The 18,423-nt window shown below is 47.7% G+C and overlaps 1 protein-coding gene across 3 annotated transcripts; it reads left to right on the top strand.

Moving 5' to 3' along the window:
* Positions 1-358: 358 nt before the first annotated feature.
* On the top strand, positions 359-17,643 carry IL17RE (interleukin 17 receptor E). Of its 3 annotated transcripts, XM_066245544.1 has the most exons (16): positions 359-577; positions 924-939; positions 1,508-1,630; positions 4,078-4,175; positions 4,428-4,587; positions 4,681-4,820; positions 7,929-7,997; positions 8,880-8,946; positions 9,930-10,105; positions 10,187-10,234; positions 10,316-10,361; positions 10,537-10,685; positions 14,971-15,033; positions 15,819-15,870; positions 15,949-16,047; positions 16,511-17,214. In XM_066245544.1, exons 1-16 carry the CDS (start codon positions 446-448, stop codon positions 17,065-17,067), a joined length of 1,995 nt encoding a protein of 664 aa, XP_066101641.1. In that variant the 5' UTR covers positions 359-445; the 3' UTR covers positions 17,068-17,214. The 3 variants fall into 3 exon arrangements, with proteins under 3 accessions (XP_066101641.1, XP_066101639.1, XP_066101640.1); XM_066245542.1 differs by lacking the exon at positions 15,819-15,870 and having other exon boundaries at positions 15,959-16,047; positions 16,511-17,643; XM_066245543.1 differs by lacking the exons at positions 7,929-7,997; positions 15,819-15,870 and having other exon boundaries at positions 15,959-16,047; positions 16,511-17,643.
* Positions 17,644-18,423: the final 780 nt, after the last annotated feature.

Below are 18,423 nucleotides of genomic sequence, written 5' to 3'. Positions count from 1 at the left end.
AGTGCTTAATAACTTTAATTCTCTAAGTGAGGGCATGAAGCATGTGTCCAGAGGACATCAAGTCCAAGACTAGTTAATGGGTGGTTGGATCTAGAGGATGTTGCAGGAGTAGGAGGGGTTAAGAATCGGGTGCAGCCGATCATTTTCCTAACTCTGTGCTGACCCTTTTCCTGCTATTTCTCTGACAGAACAGGAGCCTCTTGCCCTACAGTTGAGAACAGTAGGGTTTTCTGGGGGGCAAGCTCAGTCCCTCTGCCTGGAAGAGAAGGAATGTGACCAGTCCTGCTTGTTAGTATCAAGGAGGAGCTTTGGGGCTGGGCGGGGCAGGGGCAGGCTGAGGCGAGGGCTCCTGCTGGCACTGTGCTCCCTGCTGTACTACAAAGCCGGGCCGCCCACCTTCAGGCTGTGAAGCCATGTTCTGGGTGCCCTGACCCAAAGGAAGCCCATGGTGTGCCCCAGACTGGCAGCCCTGCTCTTGCCTCTCCACCTGCTACTCACTGGCCTTTCCGCCTCTATTGGGATTGGCTGCCTCTGTCTGCCCCACTGGAACGCCTGCTGTCGGCTGGCCTCCCACATGGTAAGCTGCCCTTGCTAGGTGGGGATACCTGCCTGGCACAGGCTGGCAAAGCTCCCCACTCTCCTGTTGGTCCTTTTCTACCTCCCCAAGTCCCTGTGCTCTGTTGGCAGCTTCAGTGTGTTCTGGTCTACACAGTCTCAAAGGGGTAGCCAAGTTCCTGGTGGGCTGAGGGCCTGGGCAGGGTGGAACTGGGAAGAAAAGAGCCACAGTGGATATAGGCAGTTAGCTTCTGGACCTCAGAATTAGATAATTTGGAGCAAAGACCCCAGGGGGAATGCTCTTTATGGAAATCCTTACTATTTATACTTCTCTCCTTTTTTCCCCCTACTGGGCCCTGTGCCTTCAGGATGACAGTTTTACTGGTAAGTCTCATTCCCCGCCCTGCTCCTCTGCCCCACACCCCTTTTGTTTTAGATCCCCAGTGAACATTCCATTCTAGTTTTGGTTCCTAGCCTGAGAAGTAGCATAGTATCAAGGAAAAAGCAAAGAGTTTAGAATTAGTAGAAGCCTGGATTTGTATTACCATTCTGCCACATACTCCATGTGTGGCTGCAGTCAGTGCACTTAACCCCTCTTACTCTCAGTTTCTGAGGGCTCTATCAGCATAGTAGAAGTGATTGTATGATAAAGACTGTTGCCCCTGAGCTGTGGGAAGGATTAAATGGGAAACACGTGTAAATCTCCAGGCGCCACCCCGCTAACCATCAATAATAAAACAACCTTCATATTTTCCCACACATTATCTCACTTTATCTTGACCACAGCCCCACTTTGTAAATGATAAAGTTGAGGCTTAGTGGGTTCTATAGCTTGCCCAGGTCACACAGCCAAGATTTAAGTGTCAGAGCTCAGCCTCAAATCCAACTTGATTAAGGCAGGAGAGACCTCCTTGGCCCCTACCACTTAATTTTTTTAATTCATCTTTTGCAGAAACATCTCCCCATATTCCTTGCCATACCCGATTGGCCCTCTCCATCTCCCCAAAGCCTTGGGATGCTTGGCTCTGGAACTGCCCCTGCTGTCTGTGTCTGCACTTGGTGTCAACTCCTTCAGGTATGAGAAATGGCTCTTGGGCCATTCTCAGTGGGGATGTGAATTAGGGTCATTTCCAGGGGAGGGAGACTGAAGCAACTGAGACTTATAATAGAACATATTTGTTTTATTGTTGACCTCAACAGAGCCATAGGTCATCCTAAAATAGCACAGCATGACTGATATTCATGAGTTCATTTGTATCATTTTGTGAAGGTGTTTTTCCTTTCAGCTGGTACCAATCCTTAGAATTAAAATGTTGAGTTCTAGAAATTTACTATTATTACCTTCTATTTGCAAAGTAAGATTGTTCTTACTCAACTCTGTATTTTTATTGCCTAGCTCAGTGCCAATACATACTAAATGTCAATACACTGCTTAAGAATTAGCAGTTTGAAAAAAAAAAAGAATTAGCAGTTTGTAATTTTTCACTGTTATAAATGATGCCACAATGAACATCTTTAAAATGTCCTCAGAGCCCTGGCTGGGTAACTTAGTTGGTTAAAGTGTCATCCTGATACACCAAGGTTGCAAGTTCGATCCCTGGTCAAGGCACATACAAGAATGAACCAATGAATGCATAAATAGTGAAACAACACATCAATGTTTCTCTCTCTCTCTAAAAATCAATCAATAAAAAAATTTTTTTAAAGAAATTCTCTACTTTTTCTCTACTTAAGAAATTAATCCTGAGGCCACTCTACCAAATCCAGGAGACATATCAGCTCTACCTAATACATAGAAACAAACAAAAGGAAGCAGCAGATATGCAGACAGAAAGAAACATGTCCCAAATGAAAGAACAGGAAAAATCTCCAGAAAAGGAAATAGAGGCAAGCTAACTACCAGATACAGAGTTCAAAACAATGGCTATAAGGATGCTCAAGGAGCTAAGTGAGAACTTCAACAGCATAAAAAAGGACATAGAAACCACAAAAAAGAAACAGTCAGAAATGAAGAATACACTAACTAAAATAAAGAATAATTTGCCTGGCATGTGGTGGCACAGTGATAAAGCATCAGCCTGGAATGCTGAGGTCACCAGTTTGCAACCCCAGGCTTACCCAGTCAAGGCACATACAAGAAGCAACTATGAGTTGATGCTTCCCTCTCCTCCCCGACCCCATCTCTCTCTATCTCTCTCTCTCTCTCTCTCTCTCTCTCTCTGCTTTCTAAAATCAATCAATAAAATTTTTTAAAAAAAGAATAATTTACAGGAAATCAATAACAGAGTAGCCCTGGCTGATAGCTCAGTTGGTTAAAGCATCATCCTAATACACCAAGGCTGTGGGTTTGATCCCTGGTCAGGTCACATTCAGGAGTCAACCAATGAATGCATAACTAAGTAGAACAACAAAATTGATGTTTCTCTCTAAAATCAATTTAAAAATCCAATAGAGTAGATGAAGCTGAAAAACAAATCAGCAATTTGGAATATAAGGAAGCAAAAAACACCCAATCAGAACAACAAAAATAAAGAATCCAAAAAAAAAAAAATAGTGTAAGGAACCTCTGGGACAACTTTAAGCTAAGCAACATTTGCATCATGGGGATTCTGGAAAGAGAAGAGAGAAAGAAATTAAAAACCTACTTGAAAAAACAATGACAGAAAAATTTCCTAACCTGGTAAAGGAAATAGACATACAAGTCCAAGAAGCACAGAGTTCCAAACAAGATGAATCCAAAGAGGCCCACACCAAGACACATCATGATTAAAATGCCAAAGGTTAAAGACAAAGAAAGAATCTTAAAAGAAGCAACAGAAAAGCAGTTAGTTAACTGCAAGGGAGCTCCTGTTAACTGTCAGCTGATTTCACAACAGAAATTTTGCAGGCCAGAAGAGAATGACAAGAAATATACAAAAATAAATAAAAATAAAAGAAATTAATTATTTTTTATTGTATCACAACTTTCAGGACTAAAGAGGCTTGATGTCATTACCATTCTTGATCTAAAATGACTTACTATCTGGCCCTGGCCAACTGGCTTGGTGGTAGAGTGTTGGCTCACCATGTGGAAGTCCCAGGTTTGATTCCCAACCAGGGCACACAGGAGAAGTGCCCATCTGCTTCTCCATCCTCCCCCTCTCCTTTCTCTCTATCTCTCTCTCCCCCTCCTGCAGCCAAGGTCCATTAGAGTAAAGTTGGCCCAGGCACTAAGGATGGCTCCATGGCCTCCACCTCAGGCGCTAGAATGGCTCTGGTAGCAATAGAGCAATGCCCCAGATGGGCAGAGCACTGCCCCCTGGTGGGCATGCCAGGTAGATCCCAGTCGGGTACATGTGGGAGTCTGTCTCTCTGCCTCTCTGCTTCTCACTTCAGAAAAATACAAAAAAATAAAAATAATAAAAAATAATAAATAAATAAATAAATAAATAAAATTACTTACTATCCAACATTGGGCCACCATCTCCAGGTAGGGGAGAGTCAGTGAAGAGCTGGATATTTAATGTGTCCTTCCCTGTGCAGGCCTTCAGTGGGGCTGGTTCCACCACCTGATACAGAAATACAAAAAGTCTTACATGTTCCAGTTCTGTGGGAGACACAAGATGCCAGCATCTGTTCAGGTACTCTCCTTGCCAGTTCCAGCCCTTCCCTATGCCCCACAACCCTTTCCTTTCTGGCCTCTCATTTTGATCTCCAGCCATGTGAGAGATGGAAAGTGTGTAGATAAAGTAGACTATTCTTTTATTGTAGCGAGGGAAACTGAGGCCTACATGTTGAGCAACTTGCCTGTGGTATCCCAGGTTTCAGAGGAAGAAATAGAAGCTGGAGATCCTGATTCCTGGTTTAAGGCCAACCTTGCTTTCTGCCTACAGAGGAAACTGCTGGGTCGCTGTTGCCTGTCAGAAAAGGGCCATCACATCTCCACCCTCTCCCCAGACATCTCTCATGAGAGGTTGCGCTTCAGAAGGACTCAATCTTTGATTCCAGAGGCAGTGGAAGGCCTCCTAAGACAGGACTCACAAAGACATAAAGGTAAAGATTGGGTGTGGCTGGAGATGGGCAGTCAAGTAGTGGTGCCTTTGCTAAGGCCAAGAGACAAGGTCAACAAGTCCCCCTTCTCCCTAGGGCCTGAGTTCTACTTTGATTTGCTGCCTGAGGCACGGGCTATTCGAGTGAGCATCTCCCCAGGCCCTGAGGTCAACGTGCGTCTTTGTCACCAGTGGGCACTAGAGTGCGAAGAGCTGAGCAGTCCCTTTGATGCCCAGGTATGGAGTCCCATTTCCCTGTAAAAAGCTAGATCACACAGTGCTGGAGCAAAAACAGCTTACCCATTATACATACAGGGAGACCGAGGTCCAGGGAGGGAAGATAATTCTCCAAGACCCACAAGTCCAAAGTGCTTAGCATTAAGACTTCTTTGGATTAGACAGAAAATGCAGGGTGTTTTGTCTCCTAGTAGGAGAGGAGGGAAAAGGGCATGCAGAGTTCTGGAGCAGCCATGAATGATTAACAAAGAAATGAATATGGTATTTAACCCCAATAAGAGGAGCCTCAGTGAGATTCAAGTTGCATTAAGAAACTTTTTCAGTTCCTTTAAGAAATTGTTTTCCCTGCCTGACCAGTCGGTGGCACAGTGGATAGAGCATTGGCCTGGGATGCTGAGGACCCAGGTTCGAAACCTTGAGGTCTTTGGCTTGAGCGTGGGACCATAAACATGACTCCATGGTCACTGGCTTGAGCCCAAATGTCGCTGGCTTGAGCAAGGGGTCACTGGCTCAGCTGGAGCCCACCGATTAAGGCAAATATGAGAAAGCAATCAGTGAACAACTACGGTGCTCCAACTATGAGCTGATGCTTCTCATCTCTCCCTTCTTGTCTGTCTATCCCTGTCTGCCTGTCTCTTTCTTTTTCTTTTTTCTTTTTTTTTTTGCTAAAAAAAAAAGAAATTGTTCTCCCTGAGAAACTCAAAAAGTGATCACACCTTGTACCCTTTCATTTCTCTCTTTTTGTTGCCTTCTTCAGATAATCAGATGTCCCCCATTCTCTCAGCCCATGTCCTGATACCCCACCTTAACCTCGAGTTGTCACCGAAACCCTTGTTTACAGTTAGTACAATTTACAGGAACTGATGCTGCATACCTGAGCCTCTCAGCTCTTTTGTTTTGTTTTGTTTTTACAAATACAGAGAGAGTCAGAGAGATGGACAGATAGGGACAGACAGACAGGAAGGGAGAGAGATGAGAAGCATCAATTCTTTGTTGCAGCATCTTAGTTGTTCATTGATTGCTTGTTCATTGATTGCTTTCTCATATGTGCCTTGACTAGGAAGGCTACAGCAAAGCGAGTGACCCCTTGCTCAAGCCAGTGACCTTGGGCTCAAGCCAGCAACCATGGGGTCAGGTCTATGATCCCACGCTCAAGTCAGTGACCCAGTGCTCACGCCGGATGAGCCCGTGCCCAAGCCGGCAACCTCAGGATTTTGAACCTGGGTCCTCCACATCCCAGTCCAATGCTCTATCCACTGTGCCACCGCCTGGTCAGGTTCTTGGCACCTTTTATTTATAAGAGGGTGATAAACCTGACCTATGGTGGTACAGTGGATAAAGCACTGGCCTGGAATGCTGAGGTTACTGGTTTGAAACCCTGGGCTTGCCTGGTCGAGGCACATATGGGAGTTGATGCTTCCTGTTCCTCCCCTCTTCTCTCTTTCTCAAATCAATAAATAAAATATTTAAAAAAAATAAAATTAAATGGTGATGATACCCCCCAAGATCACTGTAATGCTAGCATTTAATTGAGTTACTGCTTTAGCACCTAGCACCCACCTGGTATACTGTGGGGCTCATTGAATATATATTCCTTTCCCTGTCTCCTCCCTTCCTTGACTCCACATACAGCCTGGTGCAAAAGTAGGTTTACAGTAATGAGTAGGTGAAACATATAGTTTGTTTTGTATTTATTTATTTATTTTTACTGAGAAAGAGATAGACAGGAACAGACAGAATGGGAGAGAGATGAGAAGCATCAACTTATCATTGTGGAACTTTAGTTGTTCATCAATTGCTTTCTCATATGTGCCTTGATGGGGGGCTCCAGCTGAGCCAGCGACCCCTTGCTCAAGCCAGTGACTTTGGGCTCAAGCCAGTGACCTTGGGCTTCAAGTCAGTGACCTTTGGGCTCAAGCCAGTGATCATGGGGTTATGTCTATGATCCCATACTCAAGCTGGTGACCCTGCGCTCAAACCAAATGAGTCCATTCAAGCCGGTGACCTTGGGGTTTCAAACATGGGTCCTCAGGGTTCCAGGTCGACGCTCTATCCACTGCACTACTGGTCAGGCATAGTTTATATTTTTAAAAAATATTGATTTGAAAGAGAGAGAGAGAGAGAGAGAGAGAGAGAAATAGATACTGATTTGTTGTTCCATTCATTCATACAGAACTTTGGCATATTGGGACAATGCTCTAAACAAGTAAGGCTAACAAGCTAGGGCTAGTTTATTCTTGTATAATTATTGTATTATTTTCCATACAAACAACTATAAACCTACTTTTGCCCCACCCTGTTTTGAGACACCTAGAGAAAATGTTCAGATTATAGAACAGTGCTCCTTTGGGAGAAAAGTTTTTTTTTTGTTTTTTGTTGTTGTTGTTTTAATTTTTTGAAGCTGGAAACGGGGAGAGACAGTCAGATAGACTCCCGCATGCGCCCGACTGGGATCCACCCGGCACACCCACCAGGGGCGACGCTCTGCCTACCAGGGGGCGATGCTCTGCCCCTCCCGGGCGTCTCGTCGCTCTGCCGCAACCAGAGCCACTATAGCGCCTGGGGCAGAGGCCAAGGAGCCATCCCCAGCGCCCGGGCCATCTTTGCTCCAATGGAGCCTTGGCTGCGGGAGGGGAAGAGAGAGACAGAGAGGAAGGAAGGGGTGGGGGTGGAGAAGCAAATGGGCGCTTCTCCTATGTGCCCTGGCCGGGAATCGAACCCGGGTTCCCCGCACGCCAGGCCGACGCTCTACCGCTGAGCCAACTGGCCAGGGCCTTGTTTTTTTTTTTTTTAATAAATTTTTTTTAAATTATACCTTGCATTTTTATTTTTATTTTATTTTATTTATTCATTTTTAGAGAGGAGCAAGAGAAACAGAGAGAGAGAAGGGGGAGGAGCTGGAAGCATCAACTCCCATATGTGCCTTGACTAGGCAAGCCCAGGGTTTTGAACCGGCGACCTCAGCATGGGAGAAAAGTTTTTGATGAAAAAATTGTTTCATATAAGAGAAAAGATAAGGTGTTGGCCAACGTCCTAGCTCCCTCCTGCCCTCATCCTGAGTTCCTATGCTCTTTCTCCTATGCTCTCCCTTTACTGCTTCATCAACAGAAAACTGTGTCTTGGGGCCACACTGTAGACCTGCCTTATGAATTCTTCCTGCCCTGTCTGTGCATAGAGGTGAGTAGAGGAAAAAGTGTGGTTGTCCATGGCCCCACTCATAGGCCCCCAGATAGTGCAGTTGGCCAAACTTATCTCCAGTAAGTCAGGTTTTAAAGGACTGGGTGTTAATGAGGTGCTTGAGGAGACAGGCGCCGGCTTGACTGAGCCACACACTGAGGCAGAGATGGAAGTGTCCAGCTGAACAGGAGACATTGTTAGGTGTGATACCAACCTCAGCTCCACCCAAACCCAGCTTTCCTTGGTTCAGACCTGGCTTCAATCCACAGAGTTGGAGTAGACAGCTGCCTTCACTGTGTGTACTGCTGAGTCACAGTGAGGGCAGATGGCCATTGCAAGGTTGCATATAGCCCCACTAACCCTCATGGTATTCCTTCTTTCCATAATTCTGAAGTCTAACATTAAGACTTCTTTGGATTAGATGGAAAAGGCAGAGGGCCTTGTCACCCAGGGGGAACCTAAAGGGAAGGGACAGGCAGAGACTTGGAACACTGAGCATCTGCCAGGGTAGAAATCCATTAGGCATTTGGGCAGCCCAGACAGAGGGGCCCACACAGGGCACTAGGTACTCTGGGAAATACTGAGAGTGGACTGAGATGTAGACCTCGCAATCTGCCTTTTCTGGGGCTAGGTTCTCCTCCCCAGGGACAAGAGGATACAGCCCCTCACTAACTGATCTCATTCTCATACTCTGGAGTTCCTCCCAGTGTCAGGCACCACTTACTCTTGCTTATGTGCTGCGTTGCTGCCGTCTTCAATGCCCCGCCCGCTCAGGCAGCTTGCACCGGGACAGGGTCAACCCAGATGAGTTTCAGTGATATAGGAAATGAGTGATATAGAAAAAGCCCTTCCTGTGACCACTCCACTCCCCTGTCCCCACAGGCATCGTACCTGCAAGAGGACACCGTGAGGCGCAAAAAATGTCCCTTTGAGAGCTGGCCTGAAGCCTGTGAGTGCTGCTCATATGCACTCTTGTGCACACACAGCCTCTCTCTGTCTCTTCCATACATGTACACACACATATGTGCACACACTTCACACCTGTGTTGGAGGAAGCCCCTAGAAGGCATGCAGGCATTTCCCCTGGAGTCAGTAGGAGAAAAGGGCTACCATTTCTACTGATCAGCCTGCCAATAAATCAGTGTCAAACATTATACTAGGTACTGTGGAAGGTTCAGGAATATGAGACCAGGAGGTAGTGTCCTGAGGAGGAACCAGAAGAGCTGGGCTCTCTCACATCCCAGCTCTGACATTTATTCTTCTCTGAGCCTCAGTTTCCTCACCTGTAAAATAATGATACTTGCCCTGCCTTACTTTCCAACTGTTTAAGAATCTTGACTTCAATGTGATTTGTGAAAGAGGTTGGTGACATCTAAAGTCCACACATACTGTCCACACATACCTTATTGTCCCCACGCTGAAGAGACAAAACACTCAAACACGACAAATGAATAGCACAAAGCAGACTACAATCCAGGGCAGGGTTGCTTGGAAGGACTAGCCTGTGGGGCATGAATTTAGGAAAGGGAGAAGCCAGTGAAGGCTGTGATTAGCAAGAGAAAGTCTCAGAAGTGGTGACACCTGAGCTGAGCTCAGAAAATGAGCGGGATTTAGGGAGGAGAGAAGGGAGGGGAAGGCATTCCTGGTTCTGAGAAAAATTTTAGCAAAGATATGAAGATTTCTAGTTTGGGGAGCAGCAAAGAGCTAGCCAGAATGGAGGTGCAGGAAGGAGAGGAGACAGTGAAATAGAAAAGGTAATAAAAGGGAGCTGGAAAAGGCATGCTCATCGTTTGGGTTCCTAGACAGGCAGGAACTGTGCTGGGCACCTTCACAAACATCGTCTCCTATGCCCTATGGATGGGGGTGACAAAATGAGGCCAAAGCAGGGTTCAGGCCTCCCTAGGCCTCACTCTGCCCCTGCTGTCTTCCCAGATGGCTCAGACTTTTGGAAGTCAGTGAACTTTACTGACTACAGCCACCATAGTCAGATGATCATGGCCCTGACACTCCGCTGTCCACTGAAGCTGGAGGCCTCCCTCTGCCAGAGACAAGGCTGGCACACCCTCTGCGAAGACTTCCCCAATGCCACAGCGCAAGAGTCAGAGGGGGTGAGACAGGCCTCCCCAGGACCTGGGTGGGCAGGGCTGGGGCCCAGGGCCCTGCTCCCTAACTTCTTTCTCCCACCACAGTGGTATGTTTTAGAGAAGGTGGACTTGCACCCCCAGCTCTGCTTTAAGGTACAAGGGTGGATGAGAGGGGGTGGTTGGGGTCTGGATGGTGCCTGGAGCTTGCTGACCTGCTATTCTTGGATTTCTCAGTTCTCTTATGGAAACAGCAGCCACGTGGAATGTCCCCATCAGACTGGTGAGCCAATAAGCAACCCTGGCTGGGAACCCCTCCCACCATTTCACTCTCACCCAACTGTGACCAAGCCAAACTCTAGCCCTGGTCTGACTTCTCTGTCAACTTCAGCCCAGCTCATATCATCTCCTGCAGAAAGGGTCCCTCACATGACACCCATTTTACAACTCCCTGGCAGCCCCATCCTGGACTGTGAGCATGGAAATCCAAGCCCAGCAGCTGATCCTTCACTTCTCCACAAAGATGCATGCCACCTTCAGTGCTGCTTGGAGCCACCCAGACTTGGGGCAGGACAGCCTAGTGCCACCTGTGTACAGCATCAGCCAGGTATGGCCTAGCCAGGCCTTGACTTCCACTAGGTCCTATTGCTCAGAACATAGCAGGGAGAGGCAAGGGAAAGTCCTGACTTACATCATCTGGTTATTTATTACTTGATTAAGCTTTGGTCAGATGGTTCCTCTGCCAGTCAGCCAGGGACTTTCATGGGGCAGTTTCTTTCTTTTCTTTTCTTTTCTTTTCTTTTCTTTTCTTTTCTTTTCTTTTCTTTTCTTTTCTTTTCTTTTTTCTTTTCTTTCCTTCCTTCCTTCCTTCCTTCCTTCCTTCCTTCCTTCCTTCCTTCCTTCCTTCCTTCCTTCCTTCTCTCCTTCCTTCCCTCCCTCCCTCTCTCTCTCTCTTTCTTTTCCTTCCTTCCTTCCTTCCTTCCTTCCTTCCTTCCTTCCTTCCTTCCTTCCTTCCTTCCTTCCCTCCCTCCCTCCCTCCCTCCCTCCCTCTCTCTCTCTCTTTCTTTTCTTTTCCTTCCTTCCTTCCTTCCTTCCTTCCTTCCTTCCTTCCTTCCTTCCTTCCTTCCTTCCTTCCTTCCCTCCCTCCCTCCCTCCCTCCCTTCCTTAACTTCCTTCCTTCCTTCTTTCCTCTCTTCTTTTTCTAGTGAGAGACATACACACACACACACACACACACACAGACACACAGAGACAGGAAGGGAGAAAGATGAGAAGCATCAACTTGTAGTTGTGGCACTTTAGTTGTTCATTGATTGTTTCTCATATGTGCTTGACAGGGGGCAGGGGGACTCCAGTTGAGCCAGTGACCCCTTGCTCAAGCCAGTGACCCTGGGCTTCAAACCAGCGACCTTTGAGCTCAAGCCAGCTATAGGGTCATGCCTCTGATCCCACACTCAAGTCGGTGACCCTGCACTCAAGCTGGTGAACCCATGCTCAAGCCAGCAACCTTGGAGTTTAGAACCTGGGTCTTCAGTGTACCCAGGTCGATGCTCTATCCACTGCACCACCAGTCAAGCAGGGAAGTTTCTAATTCTTTCACTTTCTGAACTTATAAGGTTAAACAGAGACAAAAGACTGGTCCTCTCACAATAGCCCAGAAGCTCAGTAGGTTTGAGCATTATTCTGATACACCAAGGTATGGGTTCAATCCCTGATCAGCGCACATACAAAGATCAAACAATGATTGCATATATAAGCAAAACAACACACTTCCATATGCACACACATTTTTATATATAGAGAGAATACACACACACACACACACACACACACACAGGCCCTGGCCAGTCAGCCTGGCATGCAGATATCCTGGGTTTGATCCCCCAGTCAGGGCAAACATGAGAAGCGACCATCTGCTTCTCTTTCCCTCCCTCTCCATCTTCTCTCTCTCTTCCCCTCTCACAGCCAGTGGCTCAATTTGTTCTAGCCCCAAGCACTGAGGATAGCTTGGTTGATTCTAGCATTGACCTCAGACATGGGTTGCTGGTTGGATCCAAGTTGGAGCACATTCAGGAGTCTGTTTATCTCCCCTTCTTTCACTTTAAAAAAAAGAAAAAAAATATATATGTAAATTAAAACAAAAACAAAAAGACTGTCCCTCTCATGTCTAGCTGTTCTCTGGCTCACTCAAACTGCTGCCACGTTTTATTTATACTGTTGCTCTCTCGAACTCAGCTGTTCTCTACCACCATTCTCCTGCCCACCTCCACCAGGCACTTGGCAGAACTTCTCTGATTTCCTTGGGAGACAGAGACACCAGTAGCTGCAGTGCTTTCTGTAGAATACTGTAAACTACTGACAGATTTAACTCTTATGTGAACTAAAAACAATTTGACTAGCAGACTTTCTTCTCTGTATCTGATATAAGAAACCACAATCAAATATATCTTCAAAACCATAGTCCCAAGCTGACTAAGCATGAGTAGCTCTTTGCTGTTCTTTTTCTTTTTCCCTCCCCTCCCCTCTCCTCCCTCCCTTCTTTCCTCCCTCCCTCCCTCCCTTCCTTCCCTTCCTTCTTTCTCTCTCTCTTTCTTTTTTTCTTTCCTTTTCTTTCTTTCTCTTTCTTTCCTCTTTGAGGAAGAGAGAGAGAAAGGGAGAGAGATGAGAAATATCAATTCATAGTTGCATCACTTAGTTCAGGAGTTGGGAACCTATGGCTCACGAGCCAGATGTGACTCTTTTGATGGCTGCATCTGGCTCACAGACAAATATTTAATTAAAAAAATAATAATGTTAAAAATATAAAACATTCTCATGTATTACAATCCATTCATTTCCTACCGCTCATGTTCATGGTTGCGGGTGGCTGGAGCCAATCACAGCTGTCCTCCGGGACAACGCCAAATTTTTATTGGATAATGCGTAACATACACGGGTTGTTGTATGGCTCTCACGGAATTACATTTTAAAATATATGGTGTTCATGGCTCTCTCAGCCAAAAAGGTTCCTGACCCCTGCCTTAGTTGTTCACTGATTGCTTCTCATACATGCCTTGACCAGGGGGTGGGGGGTTCCAGTGGAGCCAGTGACCCCTTACTAAAGCTGGCAACCTTGGGCTCAAGCCAGTGACCTTGGGCTTTAGGCCAGTAACCTTGAGATCATGTCCATAATCCAGCACTCAAGCTGGCAATCCCATGCTCAAGCTGGCAATCCTGTGCTCAAGCTGGTGAACCTGTGCTTAAAGCAGATGAGCCCATGCTCAAGCTAGTGACCTTGGCGTTTCTTTCTTTTTCTTTCTTTTTTTTCCAAGTGAGAGGAGGAGAGATAGAGAGACAGAATCTCACATGCACCCTGCCTGGGATCCACCTGGCAACACCCATCTGGGGCTGATTCTCTGCCCAGCTGGGGCCATGCTCGCAACTGAGCTATTTTTAGCACCTGAGGCTGAGGCTCCACAGAGCCATCCTCAGCATCTGGGGCTGATGCACTCAAACCAATTGAGCCATGGCTGAGGGAGAGAAAGAGAGAGAGAGAGAGAAAGGGAGAGAAAGAGAAAGAGAAGGCAGAGAGGCAGGGGTGGAGAAGCAGATGGCTGCTTCTCCTGTGTGCCCTGACCTGAAATCAAACCTGGGACATTCACGTGCTGGACCTCAGGGTTTCAAACCTGGGACCTCAGCGTCCCAGGTTAATGCTTTATCCACTGCACCACAACTGGTCAGGCTCACTGTTCTTTCTTAAATACTCATTTGCAGCTTACTTATTTGTTTTGTATTCTCTGAGGGCTCCCAGACAAACAGGTGGTAGCAAATGCTTAAAATTTAAGATCAAGTTGTGTGTGAAAACCTGAAATTGAGAGCTAAATCCATAGTCTCATTTGTTTCTGTGAACTTCAGAAAGACCATTTTCACTGAGTTCAGTCATGATTTGAGAGCCCCTGCATTGGCACTTGCTCACAGCTGACTGGACAATGGACTCTGGGACATAGTAGGGTAGGGAGTAGGGGATGGAGGGTGTTCCCAAAGGATGGAGATTCTGACCAGCCTCTTACCTAGCATCCAGAACATAGGGCAGAGCTACATCCTGCCTATAGACAGATGGCAATTATTCTGTCCAATTCAGAATGCATTTATTGAGTTCCTACTCTGAGCTGATCCTGTCATAGGCTCTGGGAGATACAAGAAAAGTACTTGTATATAACAGTCTCTGTCCCTAGGACGCCACAGTGTAATAATAGCTACTACTATTAAAAGAATACTCACTGCACTGTGTAGTATAGTGTTCACATGCATATTTCCATGTGATGCTCAATAACCTAATAAACCAAGGATTATTACCCTCCACAGACAAATGAAAAAAAACTGAGGCTCAGGGATCAATGTGCCAAATATCACACAGTTAGGAATCACAAAGGCAATAGTTAAGCCTGACTATTAGTTGTGATCTCCTGACTTCACAACTTACAAGCTTCCCAGTGGATAACCTACCCCTTCAGATACGCGGAACAGGAGGGGGGCAGTATATTATTAGCCTCCCAGTTTTGTGAGCTGCTGGAGGACAGAGACAACATCTGTGCCTGCCTTCTTTCCTCAGGGATAGGCACAGAGGCTGGGTTTCGTACAACACCCAGAGTATATCTGTTGACAAGTACCTATTGCCTCATTAATGTGTATCTATGCAGCAGTTCCAATCTGGGAATGATCAGTGGGATCTAGGAATGAAGCCAGGGAAGTCTTCTGGTCAGGTGTGGCACTTGGCCTTAGGCCGGGGGAGGATTTGGGTGGGGAGTGTGGGGGGTAGAAAGGAGGAACAGCTTGAGCAAAGGCTTAGAGGCCTGGACAGAGCCAGAAATGCTTCCATGCGAACATTTTGTTCTTTGTTCCAACAAACTCAGGGCTCAAACCTGGTGACGCTAGACCTCATCATCCCCTTCCTGAGGCCAGGGGGTTGTGTCCTGGTAAGGAATCCTGCCCTCCCTCTTTACATGCTCCCCTAGCACTACTCCACAGGTGGCATGTGGGGCAAATCCAGTCTACAAAAATATTTGGTTTGGACAGCATGGTGTTTGAAATTGGAATCTGTTGCCACCTTTTAAATATTGGGAGATGGGGTTGGGAGGCTGAGTGAAAAAGATAAGGGGATTAAGCAAAGAAAAAAAGACTTATAGACACAGACAACAGTGTGAGGATTGCAGCAGGGGAAGGGGGCGAGATGGAGGATAGAAGAGTGATAGATGCTGATGGAGGGAAACTTGACTTTGGGTGATGAACACAGAGTGCAATATACAGATGACATATTGTAGAATTATGCACCTGAAACTGTATAATTTTATTAACCAATATCATCCAATAAATTAAATAAAAAGTTAAAATAAATGTTTTCAGTAAGCATAAAAAATACTGGGAGATATCATATTTTAAAAAGCTGATTTCTGTCTTCTCTTGAAAAATCAGAAAACCTGTTGCTCTGTGTCTACATTCAGGCCTGGGGACAACAGGGTGGAGCTCAGTGGTGTCTGATTACTTCAGCCAAGGCCTGTGCCCTCCAGGTCCTCATGGACACCCTGGCCAACTTTGAGTGGACTCTTTGAGTTTCTCACTGTTGACCTGTTCTGTGCTGGATGAAGTCCCTATCCAGTCCCCCCCCCCCGGCCCCCCTTCACCATCCTCATGCCTCATTTTACTTCCCGTGGAGGAGGAGCTATACCATGGCTCACAGGGTGGGGTGGCTATGTGCCCTTAGGTGTGGAGGTCAGATGTCCAGTTTGCTTGGAAGCACCTCTTGTGTCCTGATGGTGAGTTCTTTGTGGGGAGGATTAAGAGGGAGGTTGGGCACTGGAGAGCCCAGCTTGGCCTCACCTTGCTTGACTCAGTCTCTCATAGACACCTGGGACTATTGATTCTGGCACTGCTGGCTCTCACCATCCTATTGGGAGTAGTTCTGGTCCTAACCCTCCGGCGCCCACTGTCAGGTAAGCTCACTAGGGGGTAATTTGGGGAGTTAGACTTGCCCAGCTCCTGGGCTAGTTATCCTCATCCATACCCTGCCCAGGCTCCCTATCCCAAGAGCCATGTACCTGGCGCTGCACCCAGCTCTCTGCTACCTAAGGGGGTGCGCCTCAGGCCCCGTGGTGGGCAGAAATGATTAAGGCAGGGCAAAGGTACCTCTGTGCAGGTGACTCAATGTACCAAGTCTCCAGGGAAAGAGGCGAGTGAAACCCAGCCTGCGCTGCACCTGTCAAGCCTGGCACCCTGGCCCTCACCCCTTTATCTAAGTAGCCCCAAACCACGGTATATACTAGAGGTGCCTTGAATACTCACCCCCAGCACAGATAAGGAACTGGGTGCACCCTATGAGGTAGCCATGAGGCCTAAGTAGGAAGAGCTGGGTTATCCCTTAACCTCCACTGTGTTCATCTGTTGCTTCCTCTCTAGGCCCCGGCGGAGCGCAGCCGGTGCTGCTTCTGCACGCAGCGGACTCAGAGGCGCAGCGGCGCCTCGTGGGAGCGCTTGCGGAACTGCTGAGGGCCACGCTGGGCAGCGGGCGCGACGTGATCGTGGACCTGTGGGAGGGAACGCGCGTGGCACGCGTCGGCCCGCTGCCGTGGCTGTGGGCGGCGCGGACGCAGGTGGTGCGGGAGCAGGGCACGGTGCTGCTGCTGTGGAGCAGCGCCAGTACCAGCCCCTTCTGTGGCGTGGACCCCAGCACCGCACTCCTGAGCGCCCTGCTCCGTACCGCCCCGCGCCCGCTTCTGCTGCTCGCTTACTTCAGTCGCCTCTGCGCCAAGGGCGACATTCCCCCGCCGCTGCGCGCCCTGCCGCGCTATCGCCTGCTGCGAGACCTGCCTCGCCTGCTGCGGGCGCTGGACGCCCGGCCTTCCATCCAAGCCACCGGCTGGGGCCGCCTCGGCTCTCGGCAGTGCCTGCAGAGTCGCCTGGAACTGTGCCGCCAGCTGGAACGCGAGGCAGCCAAACTTGCCCACCAAGGCTAAGCAGAGCTCCCTGGCAATCCGGAGGTCTGGGCCGCAGGCGTAGGGGCAATGGCTGGCATCCCAAAAGAGGCTCCTACCCTGGAATTCTCTGGCTGACTCCTGAGGACTACTGCCCAAAAGCCTTATTCCCTGCCATCCAGCCCTGGAGCAGAGAACCGGCTCACTCCTAGCCCTTGCACGCGTGTGTCTAACTTCTTCCTGATGTCTGCCTGCCTCTCAGAACCCCCAGCGAGGGAGTCTCTTTACTAAGGGCTCCTCTGACTCCAGTCCTGATGGGGGAGGAGTATCTTTCCAATTATTCTCTGAAAAATTCTAGAGAGTGATCTGCACATACCCTGTTTCTCCATGTATAAGACACACCTTTTCCGAAAATTTTGGGGTCTAAAAACTGGGTGCGTCTTATACAGTGTTTGTAGAAGTGTGGCATTTCAAATGCCATAGATGGAACTGAGGATGAGGCACTATATGAGGACAGTTGATTCATCATCAGACACAGATGAGGACAAGCTAATGGATGGGCATTTTGACAGTGATGTGGAGTTGAATTTTATGATGAATAAAACTTGATTTCAATAACTATGTAATACATTTTTTTTCTTCACATTTCAGGCCCCCAAATTAAGGTGCGCCTTATACATGGGGAAATACGGTACTCCTGTGCAGGCTGGAGAGACTAGGGCAGGGGTATGGGAGGCAAGAGCCCTGGCAGTTCTGAAGGGGGTTGGCTCCAGGGAAGTGGGAGATAATTCCCTTGGGGGCCAGGGATCCTCCTTTTCCAAGACCCAGGCCTTGCCCAGATGGGGAAGGAGGGAGAACTGAACCCAGGGAAAAAGGTTTTGGCCTTGGGTGGCCAGGGCAAAGGTGGGACTGTGGACACCAAGATGGAGAAAGATGAATAAAGGCAAACATGATGCCCTGGCCAGATTTCGGTTGGTTGGGCATAGTCCCAAAGCTCTAAAGTTGCCAGCTTGATGCCAGGTCAGGGCACATACAGGAACAGATTGATGTTCCTGTTTCTCTCTCCTTTCCTCTCTCAATAAAATCAATAAGTAAAATCTTAAAAAGAGAGAGAGAGAAGCAACTATGAGCTGATCTTTCCTGCTCCTCACCCTCCCCACACCTTAAAAAAAAAAGGTGAACATGATGGATAAACTAAGAAACACAGTGAGCATCTCTAGTGTACCCAGGACACTTAGTGGGGGGAAGGGTCAGCACAGCCCTGCCTGGGGGTTGTTATCCATCAGTTTGTGACTTAAACCCTCCATGTCCACACCCACATTCCCATCCAGCATGCAGTGCCACTGGAAAGGCAAAGGAGGACCTGGAAATCTTGATCCTCAATGTACTTCTTTCATA

This window comes from Saccopteryx bilineata, chromosome 10, assembly GCF_036850765.1.
Source record: "Saccopteryx bilineata isolate mSacBil1 chromosome 10, mSacBil1_pri_phased_curated, whole genome shotgun sequence".
Lineage (NCBI taxonomy): Eukaryota > Metazoa > Chordata > Mammalia > Chiroptera > Emballonuridae > Saccopteryx > Saccopteryx bilineata.
Note: the sequence above shows the minus strand (reverse complement) of the source record. Positions and strands in the feature narration are given on the sequence as shown.

Bases quoted from the DNA above. Each gene is read 5' to 3' on its own strand.
- IL17RE (XM_066245542.1), top strand. From the start codon at position 446: ATGGTGTGCCCCAGACTGGCAGCCCTGCTCTTGCCTCTCCACCTGCTA. The intron at 8,947-9,929 runs GTGAGTGCTGCT...CTGTCTTCCCAG, and splicing joins TGAGAGCTGGCCTGAAGCCT to ATGGCTCAGACTTTTGGAAG. The intron at 10,235-10,315 runs GTACAAGGGTGG...TGGATTTCTCAG, and splicing joins ACCCCCAGCTCTGCTTTAAG to TTCTCTTATGGAAACAGCAG.